This window comes from Podarcis gaigeae (assembly GCF_964106915.1).
Source record: "Podarcis gaigeae genome assembly, chromosome: 12".
NCBI lineage: Eukaryota > Metazoa > Chordata > Lepidosauria > Squamata > Lacertidae > Podarcis > Podarcis gaigeae.
The window spans coordinates 48,943,457-48,959,895 of NC_139688.1; the positions used below are offsets into that span (position 1 = coordinate 48,943,457).

A 16,439-nucleotide genomic window follows, 5' to 3' on the forward strand; every position below is an offset into this window, starting at 1 on the left:
ATTTTACAAGTGGCACAATGTTGAAAACCATTTTTGAGAAGAGAACCTAGAAGTACCTTAAGATGTTTACAGTGGTGCCCCGCAAGACGAATGCCTCGCAAGACGGAAAACCCGCTAGACGAAAGGGTTTTCCGTTTTGGAGGTGCTTCGCAAAACAAATTTCCTATGGGCTTGCTTTGCTAGACGAAAATGTCTTGTGAGTTCCTGCGGGGTTTCCCCCCCCCTTTTCCCAAGCCGCTAAGCCGTTTAACAGCTGATCCGCTAAGCTGCTTATCAGCTGATCTGCTAAGCTGCTTAACAGCTGATCCGCTAAGCCGCTTATCAGCTGATCCGCTAAGCCCGCTAATAGCACTAATCCGCTAATGGGCTTGCTTCGCAAGACGAAAAAACCGCAAGACGAAGAGACTAGCAGAACGGATTCTTTTCATCTTGCGAGGCACCACTGTATTACACAGCTGATGCTTCAACAAATGATGGAGCAGTTCTTTACCACTGTCCTGCAAAGTTCAGTAGGGAACATTCCCTTCTACCCGTTGTTGCAAATATATGACATTTGTCTGAAAACACAGGTCTATTAAAAAATGAGTACCCTACCTCTGTGCCCAGGCCTGCAGGCTATTTTTCAAAATAATGTTGCTTAATGCGGGAGAACAAAGGTGAAAGCTGAGGATTTCTAATCGTATCAAAATGATTTTGCAGTTCTGTATCTTGAACCCTACTTCTAAACTGTACTTTAGCTTCTGATAGGTTAAGAAATTTTTGCTATAAAGGCAAGGAATCAAATATACTATAAAGAATATAGACTGAAGAGCTTGATGAACAGAACCAGGATTATGCTATTTACATTAAGGAAGCTCTACTTTTCTACAAACTAATTTTAATCAATAAATTAACCATTTCATCTCAGGGGCCTGGGTGGGGGGAAAGGAAAAAAGGACAATCAGATCTTAAATCTTTTAAGTTGAGTGGGAGTAGTTCCTGGAAAATCAAGTCAAGACCTCAGCAAAAGTGTGACTTTGATTTAAAATAAAAACAATTACACAGAATCACAGACGTAGAGTGGGACAGGACCAATGAGGATCATCTAGTCCAACCCTCTGCAAAGCAGGAATTCATTTTGAAATTAGGAATAGCTGAGCAAAAAGCCAAATGCCAAGACAATAGTAATATGCCCTACTATGTATATTTCAACCATAAGGAAGATGAGAGACAGCTTGGAAGAATTTTTTTTTTGTTGAGTCAACTAAATAACCATCCATTTTCTTCAAAATGAGTATGAGTTGCATCCAAAGGTAGTTTTGCCTTAGTATAAAGAATATATTTCCAACCTATTCTAGTTTAAAAAATTAGAAGAAATGAAGCATAAAAATTAGGAATGATGTACACCTTTATTTTTAAAGAACAAAATCTGCTTACCGAAACAGCAGTTATTCTCAAAGAATCTATGGTTGAATGTGTAAAAAGATACCACAATATTGGTCCAATTTCTCCAGTAATAAATCCCTGAGCATAAGGAGAGAAGGTGGAGCATACATTTTCAACAATCTTTGCTGCCATATGGTTTACAACTCGTTCTTCCTAGAAAGAGAGAATTTTTTAAAAAATTAACTATCACTAAGTAAAAATTAAATTCAAACTATAGCAACTGCTGACTGATACAGGGAAGGACTGCATGTAGGAAATCCCTAGGGCATGATTTTCCCCACCTCTGGATAATAATTTATTTCTATTTTTTCCATAAGGGCAGATTCAAACCACTTTGCTTCACATGTTATTTTTACAGTAAAATGACTCCCACTTATCAACCGTTAATGAAGCATCAACTCTAGTTTACTACACCAGTTCCTAACAAAGAAGTCTTCATTTCAACAAGATGGAATGGATTATCCTAAAACAAGTGGGCAAAGCAGACATTTTAGCATTACTTCGCCAAACAATTTTGACAACTGTCCTAAGATTATTTTGTCATTTCTTTGTCTCATAGATTCCAGCAAAAAGGATGCAAATGGATGAAGACAGACCACGTCTCTTTGGCACTGGAGTCTTAGAGCTATTCGTGGGAAAGCAGAGGGAGGAAGATATATTTTTAATTAAATAAATTATTTTATAAACCTGCTTCCCCCTTTTAGTTTTGTTCCGACTGTATTTATTTTAACTATAGGACACAGCACTACAAATTGCTGTGAGCCATTCCCAGTATGACTGTATTGTTGAGAAACAATAACCACCAATAAAAATGGGGGGGGGGGAAGAGAAAGTGTTTAATATTATGAATCTTTATTTAAAGTGTAATAATTAAATCACTTGGGGTTCTAATTTTGCTTTAATTCAGCACAAATTAAAACTACTTTCAAAACAGATCAAAACCAAAGTAAAAAATTAACAGATAGCAATTGTTACTATAAATAATATATCTCCAGCAACATAAGGCAGTAATTTAGGTTATGTACAGTCAAATGTATTCCTTAGGATTCTCTTTAGTTTGCATATGGCAGCCAACGACAAGATGAAGCATGCCCTGGACCAGATAACCATAGCATCATGGCTGGAAAAGGGTCATGGATTGTCACTGCGTTTCATGAACTCAATGAGGCTGTCAGACTAATTCAATTTGCTGCCACCTGAGATAGGCTCTCTTAAGCCCCTCTGGGATCTATTATCAAACAGTGTATACGCAGGAAGATTGTGCCATTTTCTGCTTAATTAGCTTCTGGAAAAGAAGACTGACCTAAACTAATATTTGGTCTCTTAAACTGAAGGGTTCCTTTTGTCATAACATGAGCATATAAGCTACCCTGCTTGACAAAAATGAATCTGTAAGACATGATTATATAGCTTTCCTTAAATCTTTTGTCTGCCCTGTATAGTTCATAAACACCAACTAAATAGAATGCTCAACATACTTTTTAATCAGATTATAGTTTAAAAAGGTAAAGGTACCCCTGCCCGTACGGGCCAGTCTTGACAGACTCTGGGGTTGTGCGCCCATCTCACTTAAGAGGCCAGGGGCCAGCGCTGTCCGGAGACACTTCCGGGTCACGTGGCTTCCGGGTCACGTGGAGATTATAGTTACTGAATACTAATAATCAAATTCAGGAGATATTAAACAGCTATTAGTTAAGAAGAAGTTAAATCGTTCAAAACAATCACATATTTTACCTTTACCTAATAGAGCCCTGGGGAAAATCAGACCACCTGCTTCTCATGATAGCTAAGAAACTTAAATGCTGTAGGGAATGGCATGGCACCACCTAATTGTTCATCCTGCCAGCAGTCCAGCTCTAACTATCATGGCATTCTAAACTCAGGTCCAACATTGGCAGTGGGCATAGTCAGGGAGGAGGACAGGTGGGCAGTGGTAGTGGCAGCGCCTTCACTTCTTCCACATCATTGCCAGACTACCCTCCATAGGAACAGAAGAAAAAACCCCAATGGACCAGACATAGCTCCATCTTGCCCTCTCTGACAGTGACCAGACAGATACAGTGGTATCTCAGGTTAAGAACTGAATTCGTTCTGGAGGTCTGTTCTTAACCTGAAACTGTTCTTAACCTGAAGCACCACTTTAGCTAATGGGGCCTCCTGCTGCCGCTGCACAGCCGCTGCACGATTTCTGTTCTCATCCTGAAGCAAAGTTCTTAACCCGAGGTACTCTTTCTGGGTTAGCAGAGTCTGTAACCTGAAGCATATGTAACCTGAAGCGTATGTAACCCGAGGTACCACTGTACTTCCAGAGAAGTTCCAGTTGCAAGATGGTGCCATCATTTTGTACAGTTCACTTCCAAAGCCACTTACACCAGTAGTCATCACCACACCTTGTATTCCATATCTTAATTGTGTGTTGTGTGAAAGAACATATTTTTGTCTCTTCTGAATCTACTGTCAATCAGTTTCATTGAATGACTTTGACTAGAGGGAGGAAATGTTTTCTAATCAGTTTCACCATGGTAGGCATAATTTCATAAATGTCTATCATGTCCCCACACAGCCATCGTTTAAAAATCTCGTTTGTCATTGTGCTGCACATTCACCAATTTACAGTACAATCCAAATCAAATCTACTCAGAAGCCAGCCCTGCTGAGATCAACAGGGCTTACTCTGGCATAGGGCCATTCTTAAAAGCTCTTTAGGAAAAATGAAACATTTATTTCTGGTTCCCTGTTCAATACCTAACAATGGTGCCACTAGAGGGAGACTGGGGCCTTTTTCAAAGGTACAAAGGACCTATGTTTCTTTTCTCCAGTGAAGCGCTGGAACAACAGGAGACCCTAGTACACTAGTGCTGCCCTAAAGAGCACAAATGCTGTTGAACGTGTGTGTGTTTGCTGAGGCTGTTTCTCCACACACATGCTGTGCCTGTGTGTGCAGGATCTTGTCTGTTCCTTTCTTCTGCTGTGTGTGTAGATGGAAGCTGAATGTCTGCCTATCCTTCTGCTGAATGTGTGCATGCACATGAATAGAAGTGTGTTGATATGAGAGTATTCACATATGAAATGGGCTCTGGATAGTATGCAACTCTCAGAAAGGTGGCAAATCCTTAATGTGGCCATCGAGCCAGAAAAGGTTAGCCTTTTCATTCACAGTGATGTTCAAGTCAAGCCTCCTTTTCCCGGTTATATATCTTTAGATTATTTCTAATGTCTAGCCAATGATTCAATTTTATTGCTTATTTCTTCAAAGCCTTAAAATAAAAGGCATTCTAACAGTAACTGGGCCCATGACAGACTCCAGAGGAATTCTACTTTTGGATTTCTGTTTTAAGACTCCGTTCAGATACAATGGTACCTCAGGTTACATACGCTTCAGGTTACATACAGTTCAGGTTATATACGCTTCAGGTTACAGACTCTAACCCAGAAATAGTGCTTCAGGTTAAGAACTTTGCTTCAGGATGAGAACAGAAATTGTGCTCCGGCAGCAGCAGGAGGCCCCATTAGCTAAAGTGGTGCTTCAGGTTAAGAACGAACCTCCGGAACGAATTAAGTACTTAACCCGAGGTACTACTGTATTCAGAATAATCCAACCATTCCCTGTTATCTGGAAATTATCTTTCATTCACACAAATATGTAAATGATAAAGAAGTTTAAAGACTCTCTCAAGGCATTTAAAAATGTAGTATAAACACCAACAATTAGGAAACATGGGTCTGCGAGCTCTTCAACTGAAGAACAGCCTTTACCAGCCTTACTGTTACCAGACTCACTGTTACCAGCCTTACTGTTACCAGACTCACTGTTAAGACTGTGTTCATGGAAGACAATCTTACTCGGCTACAAGTGATTGCCAAAGAAGAAGAAATATGTTTTGCTTGATGTTTTTCTTCCCTATAAGCATTTCACTCCTCCACATTTGCCATGGGCATTAGTAATGCCAGCTGGCCTCATGAAAATAGCAAATGTAGTCTTCTTTGTGGCTTTAATCCAATGTTTTCCATTTTATATAATCTTGGGTTATAAATTAAGGAAATTGTCCCCAAACCAAACACACAAAACAGCAAACCAAAATTAGTTGAACCCAACCCAAAATGCCATTCTAAGGATATGACAACTGAGAACATAAAAAGCTCATCAACTAATGTCTAGAAAAACAAGTAAAAGAATAAAACTTGCCAAGTATAAAACTAAGAAATTGTATTTGTTGTCAAAGCTTTCCTTTAAAAAATACTGTAACTTAAAATTAACCAGCTAATTTTATTTCCAAAATCAGAAGATAATTTATAAATGCTAAGCATATCGGAGAACACTTTCTCTCCCTTTTGCACTTTCTTCTTCTGTGGGTCATGGTCTTATGATTATTTAAATTCACGAGCAATCCTTGGTTGATAAGGCACTGCAGTGCTGCAGGCTACAATCCTCACACAATGCCTAAAGGGTTATTACAATGGAGAAATTCTATTGAGAACAACAAAAGAAACTTACCCCTTCCCGAAGGCACCTCATTAGCACAGTGTAAGCAGCTGAAGGAAGGGCCCAGCATTCTCTGGGGTGCTCCTTTTTCCCTTCCTGTAAATGATGTGGAAGGGCCAGAAATGAAGTGAACAGTATAAATTATGTTAAATCTTTATGGGGGGAAATGCAATTTTATACGCACACATTCTCTATGAACCTGTCTGTTTTTAAATGATGCCTCTTATATCACTGAATACGCATAAGGAACTGGTTTTGCTCAATATGTTAACTTTAGTCACAAATTAACAACAGTTCTGCCAGCCTTTTAAATCAATGGTATATTTATTTTCAGATCAGTCACATGTAGGCAGAAGAAGCTCCTGGACCATTTTTATATATTTTTTAACTTTGAGCATCTGAATAGACAGGTTAATATATTAATATTTCCCGCTGCCCTACCCCAAGGCAATTACTTGTATCTCTTTTTCGGTTTGCAAAGACTATCCAAGAGAGATCAGAGTTCTAAAGAGTTCTACAACAACAGAAAGAAACAAGACAGTTGTGAGAGCTTCATTAACTATGAATTCTGAAATCAATCACTGGACCTTTGAGACAATTCATAAACTTATCTAGAAAGATACAATATAATGTTTCTTTCCCTGTTTGCAAGGAGCCTAAGCTCTAGTTGAGGTTCTCCATTCTGCATCCCAAGGTTCCTCAAAGGCTTTGGGGAAGGGAACAGAGGCAGGCTTATCTATTGCTGCCTGAAAAGCTTTGGTTTCTTCCAAGGGATTCAGTGGGGGCTGTCTCTTCCTTTGGCAATTGCAGCACCCAACAAGCCTTTTTAATAAAGGCATAAAAACCTTAGCAGAGAACACCCTAGGTTGGTTCTTAACCTCAGTCACTTCCTCTTCTTGTCTGGGTTCGACTGGGAAGACCCCAATTCAGACAGTTCCCTAGAGGCCTCCCACTAAGCTCCAGTGGCACCCTGAGGCTTGGAGGGATTAGGTATGACCTCTCCTGTGGAACTACAGCCTGAGTAGGAGGAATAGACATCTTAGCCTGTTTGGGTGGCAAGGGAGGGCCATCCAAAAAGGGCTCCTAGGACCCCAGGTGTGAAGGAAAAGAGGGGGAGCATCCAGCTTTATCTGGTGAATAGCCCCTCTTTTCCCTATGCCTGCATGTGGACCGCTTAGGCTTGCATTTACTCTTATGGTGACGAAGCAAGCTGGTCCGGGTGTAAAAAAGCCCCTGACGGAATCATTAATATCTGAAGAGATAACCCCCTTCGTCCATGAAGGCAATGTTGGGAAATTTGCTGAACTAAGGAAGGCCTTATACTCACCTCCGCCTGTTCTGGTGGATAACCTGGAGAATCACCAAAGGCCACTTTGCCTGGGATCTCCAAATGTATAGGCCTCCTCCGTTAGGAGGAGAAAGGCTGTCCTGCCAAGGCGAAGTCATCTTGCATGCAGATGCAGCGCAAAGGCAGGAAATCAATGCGACTGAGCACACTGCTGTCGCTGCTCCAACTCCTAACTGGTGCTGGGACCCGAAGGTGCAGCAATAATGCAGCCAATCAAGGTAGGGGGAGACCACCGAGAACATGAAAGCCACTAGACCAATAGGTGCAGCGATCACCTCTCTAGGAGCTGTTGGGGCCTCCTGAAGAAACGCTGAGTTGTTGAAACAAAATGACGTTCCTGCCTTTTTCAAAAGAGGGCAGGAAATGCAAGTTCCTGGCCCTATTGTTTCTGTGGACTCCTCCTGTGGACTCCTCCTGTGCCTCCCTGGCAGTCGGGTCAGAATCCAGCTGCCCCCTACACTCTTCCCTTCCCTAGACAACTAGCCGGTGTCTAGTAGGGGGAGTCATTCCTATCAGGAATGGCATCCCCCTCCATCTGGTAAATCGTATCTTCTCCATTTGTCTCTCAACTAATTCACAGTCTTCTATCTACTTACAACTACTTACATCTATAATATGCAGCTGGAAGCCAAAAATGAAATATTTTGGTCCTACTTTGGTGCTAGGTTCCTAAACGACCACACCAAAGTCATATGATATATTTTACACCTGGTTTACATTTCATCAAAAGTATGAGCTGCTCACATATTGATTGCAATGGTGTAGAAAACAGAATATGTTCAATAGACCACTGGAAGTGGAAAATCTGAGACTTAATGGTGCTGAATGAAACAATACAATATAAACAAATATGGGATGGAAGAATCTGTTTAACATAAGTATTTCAGAAAAAATGGTTCCTTTTATTCTTTACTGAAATACAACAGAATATGTGAGCAGCTCATGTTGGATACTGTAAGAAGATGAATCAAATGTATTTTTGCTGTAACTATAATTCTATAGATTTAAAAAATCAGACCAAAAACACGATCTTCCTAAAACATATTTAGGAATATGTATGCCATAGCCATACCTCTTTAAGAATGAGCACACTTTCATGATCATCGACAGACCATAACTTGCATAATGGATTAGACAGTTTGTGAAGGTGACTACGGACTTTAACACAACTGCTGTACAAATAATTAGATGGTTTTTCCTATGCTCTTGAAAGCTTGGACAAAAGATGAACCAAACTGTTTGATAAATATTTTCTATTTCTATATTTCACTGTATTTTATTTCAATTATAGAAACAAAGCTAGAGAGGTGAACAACCTCTCAGTTTTTAGAGCATAATGGAAGTATGCTCAAAATGTAAATGCAGTTATCTTATGTTCATATGACTGCTTCATTTTTATTCAGGCTTAATGCCCTCAGCCAGTGACCTTAGGAACTGACTAGAAAACTAATATAGGAACTTCTAGAAATGACAGTTAACAGATAAGTCCCCTGGGGAACCAGACACCACATCTCTTTAGGCTTTACTTCCATTCTGAAGCCATCTAAGGAAAAAAATTTCTATTATAATCAGAAACTAAAAACCCATGCATCTCTACTGATAACTATTATCTGGCTCTGTAAATAAACACTCCCTCTTGTTCTACAATTGTAAGAAAATAAAAGGGAGAGGCAACTTAAGTATACATGGAGGGAATCCAAGAATACCGAATCAAAATTATTTTAAGACCCACCACCACATTTGGACATAAACTTAACAGCTTTATGACAGGGTTATGTCTTCCTAAGACAGATGACATCCTAGCTAGCATTTGGCCTTAGGTGTACTGTACTAGAATCTAGATGAGGAAAGTTACCTGGGGTAAATGTTGTTATCCTTCTTAACTTCACTGTAATTTAGTGAAATCAAATGTCATTCAAACAGGCCTCTGCTCATGCAATGAGATTTATCTTTCCCTTGTGTGTCCCCATATCTGTTCTGGAGGGAGTCACCAACCCTTAAGATGAATTTTGATGGCACATTTGGGGTTGAAGGGGGAAGAGGAGAGAAAGAGGAAGTCTACTCCACTTGCACACAGATAACTGTCTTTGGTTCCTTCTCTCTTTTCCCAAGACCTTTGTCCTTGTCTTACAAAACACTCATTTTTTTCCAGTCTCTTCTCTGTCCAGCTCACATTTAACACAGTGGAGTTTACTTCTGAGTAAACATGCATAGCATTGCACTGTAAGGGCAGTCAAATTAGTAAGTTAATTATTATATGAATACAATGTTCAATGTAAAAATTACCCAAACCACAAGGAATCTGTATTCATACCATAATTTAAAGACTCCATGTAAATACTTCCAAATGGGTCCTGGCTCTCAAGGAAAACTTTTGAATGACTCAACAGCAGTACTGTATAAGGAATATTAATTAATAAAGTAATTTAATTGGTCTAGCCATATTAACTGTGACTAATTTCCACTCTCCTTCACCCACCTCCTGTCTGGAAACTGGTAACAAGTATACCCCAGCACTTTAGGATAAGAAGTAACTTTCTGGAAATTTTAGGGAAAGGCGTAAAACTCTCTTACAAGAGGCTACAAGCAGTGACTGCTTTAGGCGTGACCAATTTGTGCATGACCACACACATCATTCTGAACCTGGAAAGGGCCTGAAAATGTCACAAAAAGGGATGGAACAAAAATGGGGTGGAGGTGGAACAGGGTGTTTTCAGGTTTTTCAATGGTTGCAGGTTTTTCAATGTGATTTCACTTAAAACACACAGTGCCTTGGAACGCAACTCTCCGCATAAATAGGGAGTTGCCTGTAATTTAAACCTTTAGGAAACCAAATCCTGTAACATTTCAAAGGAATACAGCCTAATAAGTCAGAACAATCGTCTTTCTATATAGCATTTTTGATAGGATAATTCAAAAATTCTACTTTTATGAATGGGCTTAAAAGCCCATTTATAGGTGCTTTAAGAGTAGGACATGTACAATTTTGGTTACATTCTCTGTTTGCTCTAAAATGTGGGGTTTTAACTCTATTTTTTGTATTTGCCATATTTATAGGATGCTGAAAATCACTATAAAAAGGCTAGCTGTTAAAATTATTTTTAAGACACGTTGTCAGAGCCACCCGAGGTCCCAGCTCACAAGAGACCAAAATCCAGTCCAAGTTATATACAAAAGGTTTTATTGAAGAACATTGTTGTCGTTACTTCCAGGCTCCGTGGCTCAGCATCTGTTACCCTTAGATGTTTGAAGTCCCCTCTGAGTCAGTCCCGCCCCTGCACCAGCTTAAGAGGCTTGTACTGCTCCACCTTTTCCTCTCCTTCCTTTTCCGCAGGGTCTTCCTGCCCCCCTGTGCTCCCTCCCTTCGGGACTCCCCCGAGGCTGAGTCTTCTGACGCCTGCTCCCCCCTCCTTCGTGCTTTGGGACCAGGCTCCTCCTCAGGGCTCTCCTCATTTCCGCGCGCCTCCACATTTGAACTTGGCGCGCGTACGTTGCCTCTGACCTTCCTTTCGACCGTTACGCTACTCTCGGTACTACACTCCTCCCCTTCCGGCAGGACGTTCTGCTCCGAACTCCTTCCCCTCTCTGCTCCCTGTTCTGCTCCTTCTGACACACTGGTAACTCCACCCCCTTCACTCCGTTCCGACGGAGAGGCCGGTCCCGATCTCCAACCCCCACTGGGGATTCCCTCTTCGTTCCCCTGCTTCTGACTGCTTCCCTCTCTACTGCCCCTTGGCCTGACCAGGGGGGCTCCCTTTTGGGAATCCTCGGATTCACTTGACGGACTCACTGACAACCTCGGGTCATCGTCGTCCTCTTCCTCGTCACCCTGGGACCCCTCCCCCTCGCTCTCTGTCCCTGAAACCCTGACACACGTCAAGATGAAACTTTTGAGATATGCAAGGCAAACTTAAAAACAGGCAAATGCAGGAAGCGATTGTTTTAGACACGTCTGATATGTGTGCAACCACACAAGTGTGCATCACACCAAATCTGGAAGTGACCAAGTGTCACAAAAAGGTGCAGAATTTGGGGGGGGGGTAGCCAAACAAGGTGTTTGCAGGCTTTCTCAATGGATGCTCTGATTATACACGATTTCATGCAAGCACGTAATGACTCAGAACCCAACTCTCACACAAATGTCTGTATCTTAAAATTAGCATATTTTGCTTATCTCCTATAAGCTGAAGAACAAGCTATACTTCCAAGAGTTCTATTATCTCTGTTTATTTCCAGCTGCTCACTTGTTTGTTTACTTTTGCAAATGTAAGATATTTTTATACAACTGTTTAATTTACCTGGTTGGCCACAAGATAAAGCAGTTCTCCAAGGGTAGGTAAAAGGCACTGTTTCAGTTTGCTGTTCCTGAAATTTTCTCTGATCAGTTCCGTTAAGAGTGTGACTGCCTGGAACAATGAATACATTATTAGCACAAATGGGACACAGCAGGGAAAAGCATGATAACTATGCAACTTTAAAGGAAGGAAAGTAAAGGCTACAGAAGGCAAAATAAATTTTCTCTGGTAGTTTCTGAATGCCTTTCTGCAAAGGCACAGATTGTCATAGCCAGTGCTTTTTTCTGCGGGGGGACACAGGAGAACGCATACCCCTAAACATTTTGTGAATCTAACAGGAGAAGAAACTAAAAAATTTAAAATTTTTAGTTTCTTCTCTAGCACGGTGAATTGTCAGTTCCATTGCTATCCCTGATGGCGGCCTCACTTCCTGTCACAGTGTTTCCCAAGTCTCAGACGGAAGCAGATGTTTAATATGTAAAGTAGGAGTTGGAATCTAGCACGGTGATTGGTCAGTTTCGTTGTTACCACCTCCAATGCCAGCTTCATTTTCTTTCCTGGTGATTTTCTTGAGTCAAAATGAGAGAACCCCTAAACATTTTTTTTAAGGAAAAAAAAGCACTGTTCATATCTGTTCAATCAAAGACATGTAAAGAACCAGCTGCTCCCCTAAGATTTTTATAAATTTGACATAAGAGTCCTTTAGAATGATTACTGGATATTAAACTCTGTGCATCCTCTTAAGGTTGCATAATTTCTTATGACTACTTTGGAGTTCTCCTTAAAAAATATGGTAACCGTAATTTATTATCACTGCATATACCCTCCTCTCAATATTGTATATTACCCAGTGAATCTAACTCTTTATTATTTAAAAATATGAATTCTCTGCCTGGGTAGAATTTCTATTTTTGAAATGAATGCTCTCATATTATTATTTCTTATATTAAAATTTCCTGTGTTTTCACACAAATTTCAAAGAATGGCAAAATGTTTCTGTGTTTCATATGAAAAAGGAAAAGATCTGAAGCCATAGCTCATATACTTTATAAAACAACCAAGGCTCGGCTGTTAGATTTTCAAAAACATTAAAACTTAAGACAATATGAAATTATTGTTTACTCATAATAAGAGACTAATTAAAGAACAGTTTGGAACATGAACTGTTTTTTGTTTTGTTTTTAAGGGAAAAAGCCAACCTATTACAGACTAAATATAGAATGGTTTGAAGGAAGGCAGATTCAAGAAATGTAAGTTTGACTACACATCACTGTGGGTAAAAGGCACATGCTAAGATTGTAGGTAATCCGGGCCACTTTATTTTTTATTTTTTTAATCACTTAAATACAGGCCAAATGCAATCCCAATCGTAAAATCCCATTATTTGGGAAATGGCCATTATTTCAACCAAAATACACTTGAGTGACTAGAACACCATCTACTATATAGTAAAAACATAATTATATTGTGTAATATGCATCCCTGCCTAGTGTACATTGAGTCCCCAAATTAAAAATAGGATTCCCTTTTCACCACCCTTGTATTTAATTTTAATATCCAAGTGACCTCTAGTGGAGGTTTCTATAACAATATACTGATCTGTTGAATACCTTTAAAATTACTGAATAGAGATCATGATAGAAACATTAGACCCTTGTGACATATACCCATAGCCCATCCTCTTTCCATCCCCTCTTCTGCTGTCGGCACACAGCTTTCACAAATCCCAGAAATGAATTTTATCCAAGGCATCAAGTTTATTGTTGATGTGGCTATCAACCTTTATAAGAGTTTAGCTCTGAAGAACTTAGAAAAGAAATAATATTCTAAACTATTTCATTCGGTTTTCAATCCCATCCTTAGAATATTAAAATGTTCAGTTCTGTATCTCAGTACCTCTGCCAACTCTAGAAATGAGAGAAGCGTAATATTCATATTCAAAAGTTAATTTTATATGGTTTAACCAAGCCCAAAACCAAAAGATCCCCAAACACTAAGATTTTCTTAGGACATTTTGTAACTTATTATTAATCACAAAACAAATCTGATCAAACCCCACAAATTACAATTATTGCTATTGTTACTGATTTATCACCCTATTTATTTATTACCCTATTTATTTATTCACTATTTATTAATAGGCCCAGGTCTATTATTACCCCTCTTCTATCATCCATACCAGGTCGTTCATCCACTGCTACAGTGTCCTTCCTTCTTGCAGACCAAGATTACCAGGTGAAGCAAACATGGCAGAAATTTTAGCTGGGGCAATTAGAATTAGCTCTACTACCTGACTAATCTGTTTAATGCCTAGTAAAGAAAGACCACTCGTTCATATGTTTTATTTGTGGTCAAGGACAGTTATTAACTCTTTTATTTGTATGGTTGTAAATTTTGTATAGCCAACCATCTAGCTATATGTGTATTTTATTGCATATTTTATTGAATTTGATTCCTTTGCTATGGCTTGTGGCTGACGCAAATAAAGATTTTATTTATCTGTCCCAGGGCACGTCATAACAATGTAAAATGCAAGAGTAATACAAACTGCAATCACAAATGTGCTAAGTGTAGACCAAGTTGCAGCCTTGCAAACTTCCTCCAAGGGTGTGTTTGCAGAGTGAGCAGAGGAAGCAGTATGCCTTAATGGAGCAAACCATTAAACACATAGGTATCAGTAACTTTTGCAACTCATAAACCAGGGCAATAAAATGCCCAAACATTGCTTTTGAAAACTCCAATAATTGTATTAGCAAGAAATATTACCTCTATGACGGGAACAGTCTCTTTAAGCTCAGTTGTATGCAGTGCCAGTAAACCAATCACTCGAGCTGCTTTGGCACGTCTGCAATTAAATGCATTTATTAACTTTATGAAAGCCACAAATCTGAAAATGCAAAACTATGAAAAGGCTCAACATACATAAAATGTAATATAAGTTAGTGATCACAATTAAATTAAATTAAGCTTAAATATAAGCTTCGTTAGCACCAAATCGCTTTAAACTGATAGAATTACCACAAAAACATTTAAGCATGGGAAAACTTTTAAGCATGGGAAGACTAAGTGTTGCACTTAATTCTTTCAAATGAAAAATGGAATGAATGTTGGAAAAATGCTAACCAAGAAGGCTGGTTGCAGATACGTTATACATTTTGCCATGCAAATCTGTCGCCTGCATCTTAACACAAAAAAGGGAATAATTTACAGAAAGTAGTATGTGCTTCATTAAGGGCATACATGTGTGAATACAGAAGAGCCATTTAACTATCTGCCTTGCTTCTATTTTCCTGTTAAAAAATGTCCAACTTATTCTTCACTCACAGTGGTGACGGGGATATACAAGGATCTTACTTGTGAGTGGGGGGTGAGAAGAGTAATGCAATACAGCTATTTGCAAAAGTAGCCAGCAGAGGGCATTATGATAGAACACTTGAGGTTCACTTACTCTGTTTTATAAAATTACAGAAAAGCAGCCAGCAAAGGAGATTGATCAGTGAATAGAGAAGGCTATGCAGCAGACAGGAATTTCAATGCACATTCAAGAACATTACTATCAGATTTCAATATATTCTAATATTCTCCTTCCACATAAACATACCAGTATTTAACAAATTTGGGGAAATAAATCCGTTTCAATCAACAATTATTTTGTAGAAATTATTCACTAAATAACAGCCCTTGTATCTGACAGGTGGACATAGCTGAATGATTCTTTTGGGGTAAGAGTCTCTTCCCCTCTCCAAAACCCTGCCTCTAGCCCTCCTTATTGCTTCCCACTAAGAATGAGAAGTTACATAACATTACAAAATTATGTCAGCATCAGACTTTGAGATAGAGCATGTTCATGCTGCAGCTCCTGCCAGGTTTCTCTTAACATATCTGGAAGCATTCAAACAAGCATTCCTTTGCCTGCAGTCTGAAATAGTACAGCCTAGCAAAAGTTGCCCCATGTATTCTGTTCCAGTTGTGTGCTACCACCACATTTTGTGGTGAATTCTAGAAACATGTAGCATGAAGAAGTGCTTCCTTTAGCCTCTCCTGAATTACTTCCAGTTTTATTTCTCTCTGTCCTAATTCTAACTTTTCCTGTTATTTTTCTTCATTTTTGCAGGTTTTGCAATGCAGCACGGTCAGTGCAGGCAGGAAGAGAGTTACCAGGAAAGTGGGTCTATGAGCGCTGGCTTCCAGTCACACCACCATTCCTGTCACTCTCAAGCATGATAGAGCCATATATATAGATATATAGCCCTAACAGTATTTTAAGTACTTTAATGAAGAAATATAGTATATCTCCTTTCCTGTTATTTAGACAATTAAAATTAAATAATGAAGATTAGCAAGTCAAACTAATCCTTGACTCTTTAAAATCAGAGCTTTCCACACTGTGTGGGTCACAACACGTTAGCGTGTTGGCTGCAGTGTGTGGGTGTGTTGCACAAATGCTCCCTGCTCTTCTCCTGGGGCTGGAAAAGGATTAGTTTAACCTCTAGTTTGCTAGTAAAACTGAATTACTGTACTGTGTCGTGAAATGATGAATGTCTAAAAACTGTGTCACCAACATGAAAGATTGGAAAGCTCTTACTTAAAATGTTTGTCTTTTAATAGTAGATATGGAAAATATTCAAGTACTCTGGATATCTGAAGGAGCGTCTCTACCCCCATCATTCAGCCCGGACACTGAGGTCCAGCTCCGAGGGCCTTCTGGCAGTTGCCTCATTGCAAGAAGTGAGGTGACAGGGAACCAGGCAGAGGGTTTCCTTGGTAGTTGCACCTGCCCTGTGGAACGCCCTCCTGTCAGATGTCAAGGAAATGAAAAACTATCTGACTTTCAGAAGACATCTGAAGCCAGCCCTGTATCGGGAAGTTTTTAATGTTTGATGTTTTA

The 16,439-nt window shown here is 39.5% G+C and overlaps 1 protein-coding gene across 5 annotated transcripts in view; it reads right to left on the minus strand.

The window, feature by feature from the left end:
- Window positions 1-16,439, minus strand: part of ULK4 (unc-51 like kinase 4) — a 170,360-nt gene that overhangs the window by 134,586 nt on the left and 19,335 nt on the right. For all 5 annotated transcript variants that reach the window (XM_083705570.1, XM_083705572.1, XM_083705569.1 and 2 more), the window contains exons 17-20: window positions 14,318-14,396; window positions 11,555-11,662; window positions 5,921-6,004; window positions 1,417-1,578 (exon numbers count right to left, since the gene is read on the minus strand). In XM_083705570.1, the coding sequence (XP_083561696.1) occupies window positions 1,417-1,578; window positions 5,921-6,004; window positions 11,555-11,662; window positions 14,318-14,396 (433 nt within the window). The remainder of the gene's footprint in view (window positions 1-1,416; window positions 1,579-5,920; window positions 6,005-11,554; window positions 11,663-14,317; window positions 14,397-16,439) is intronic.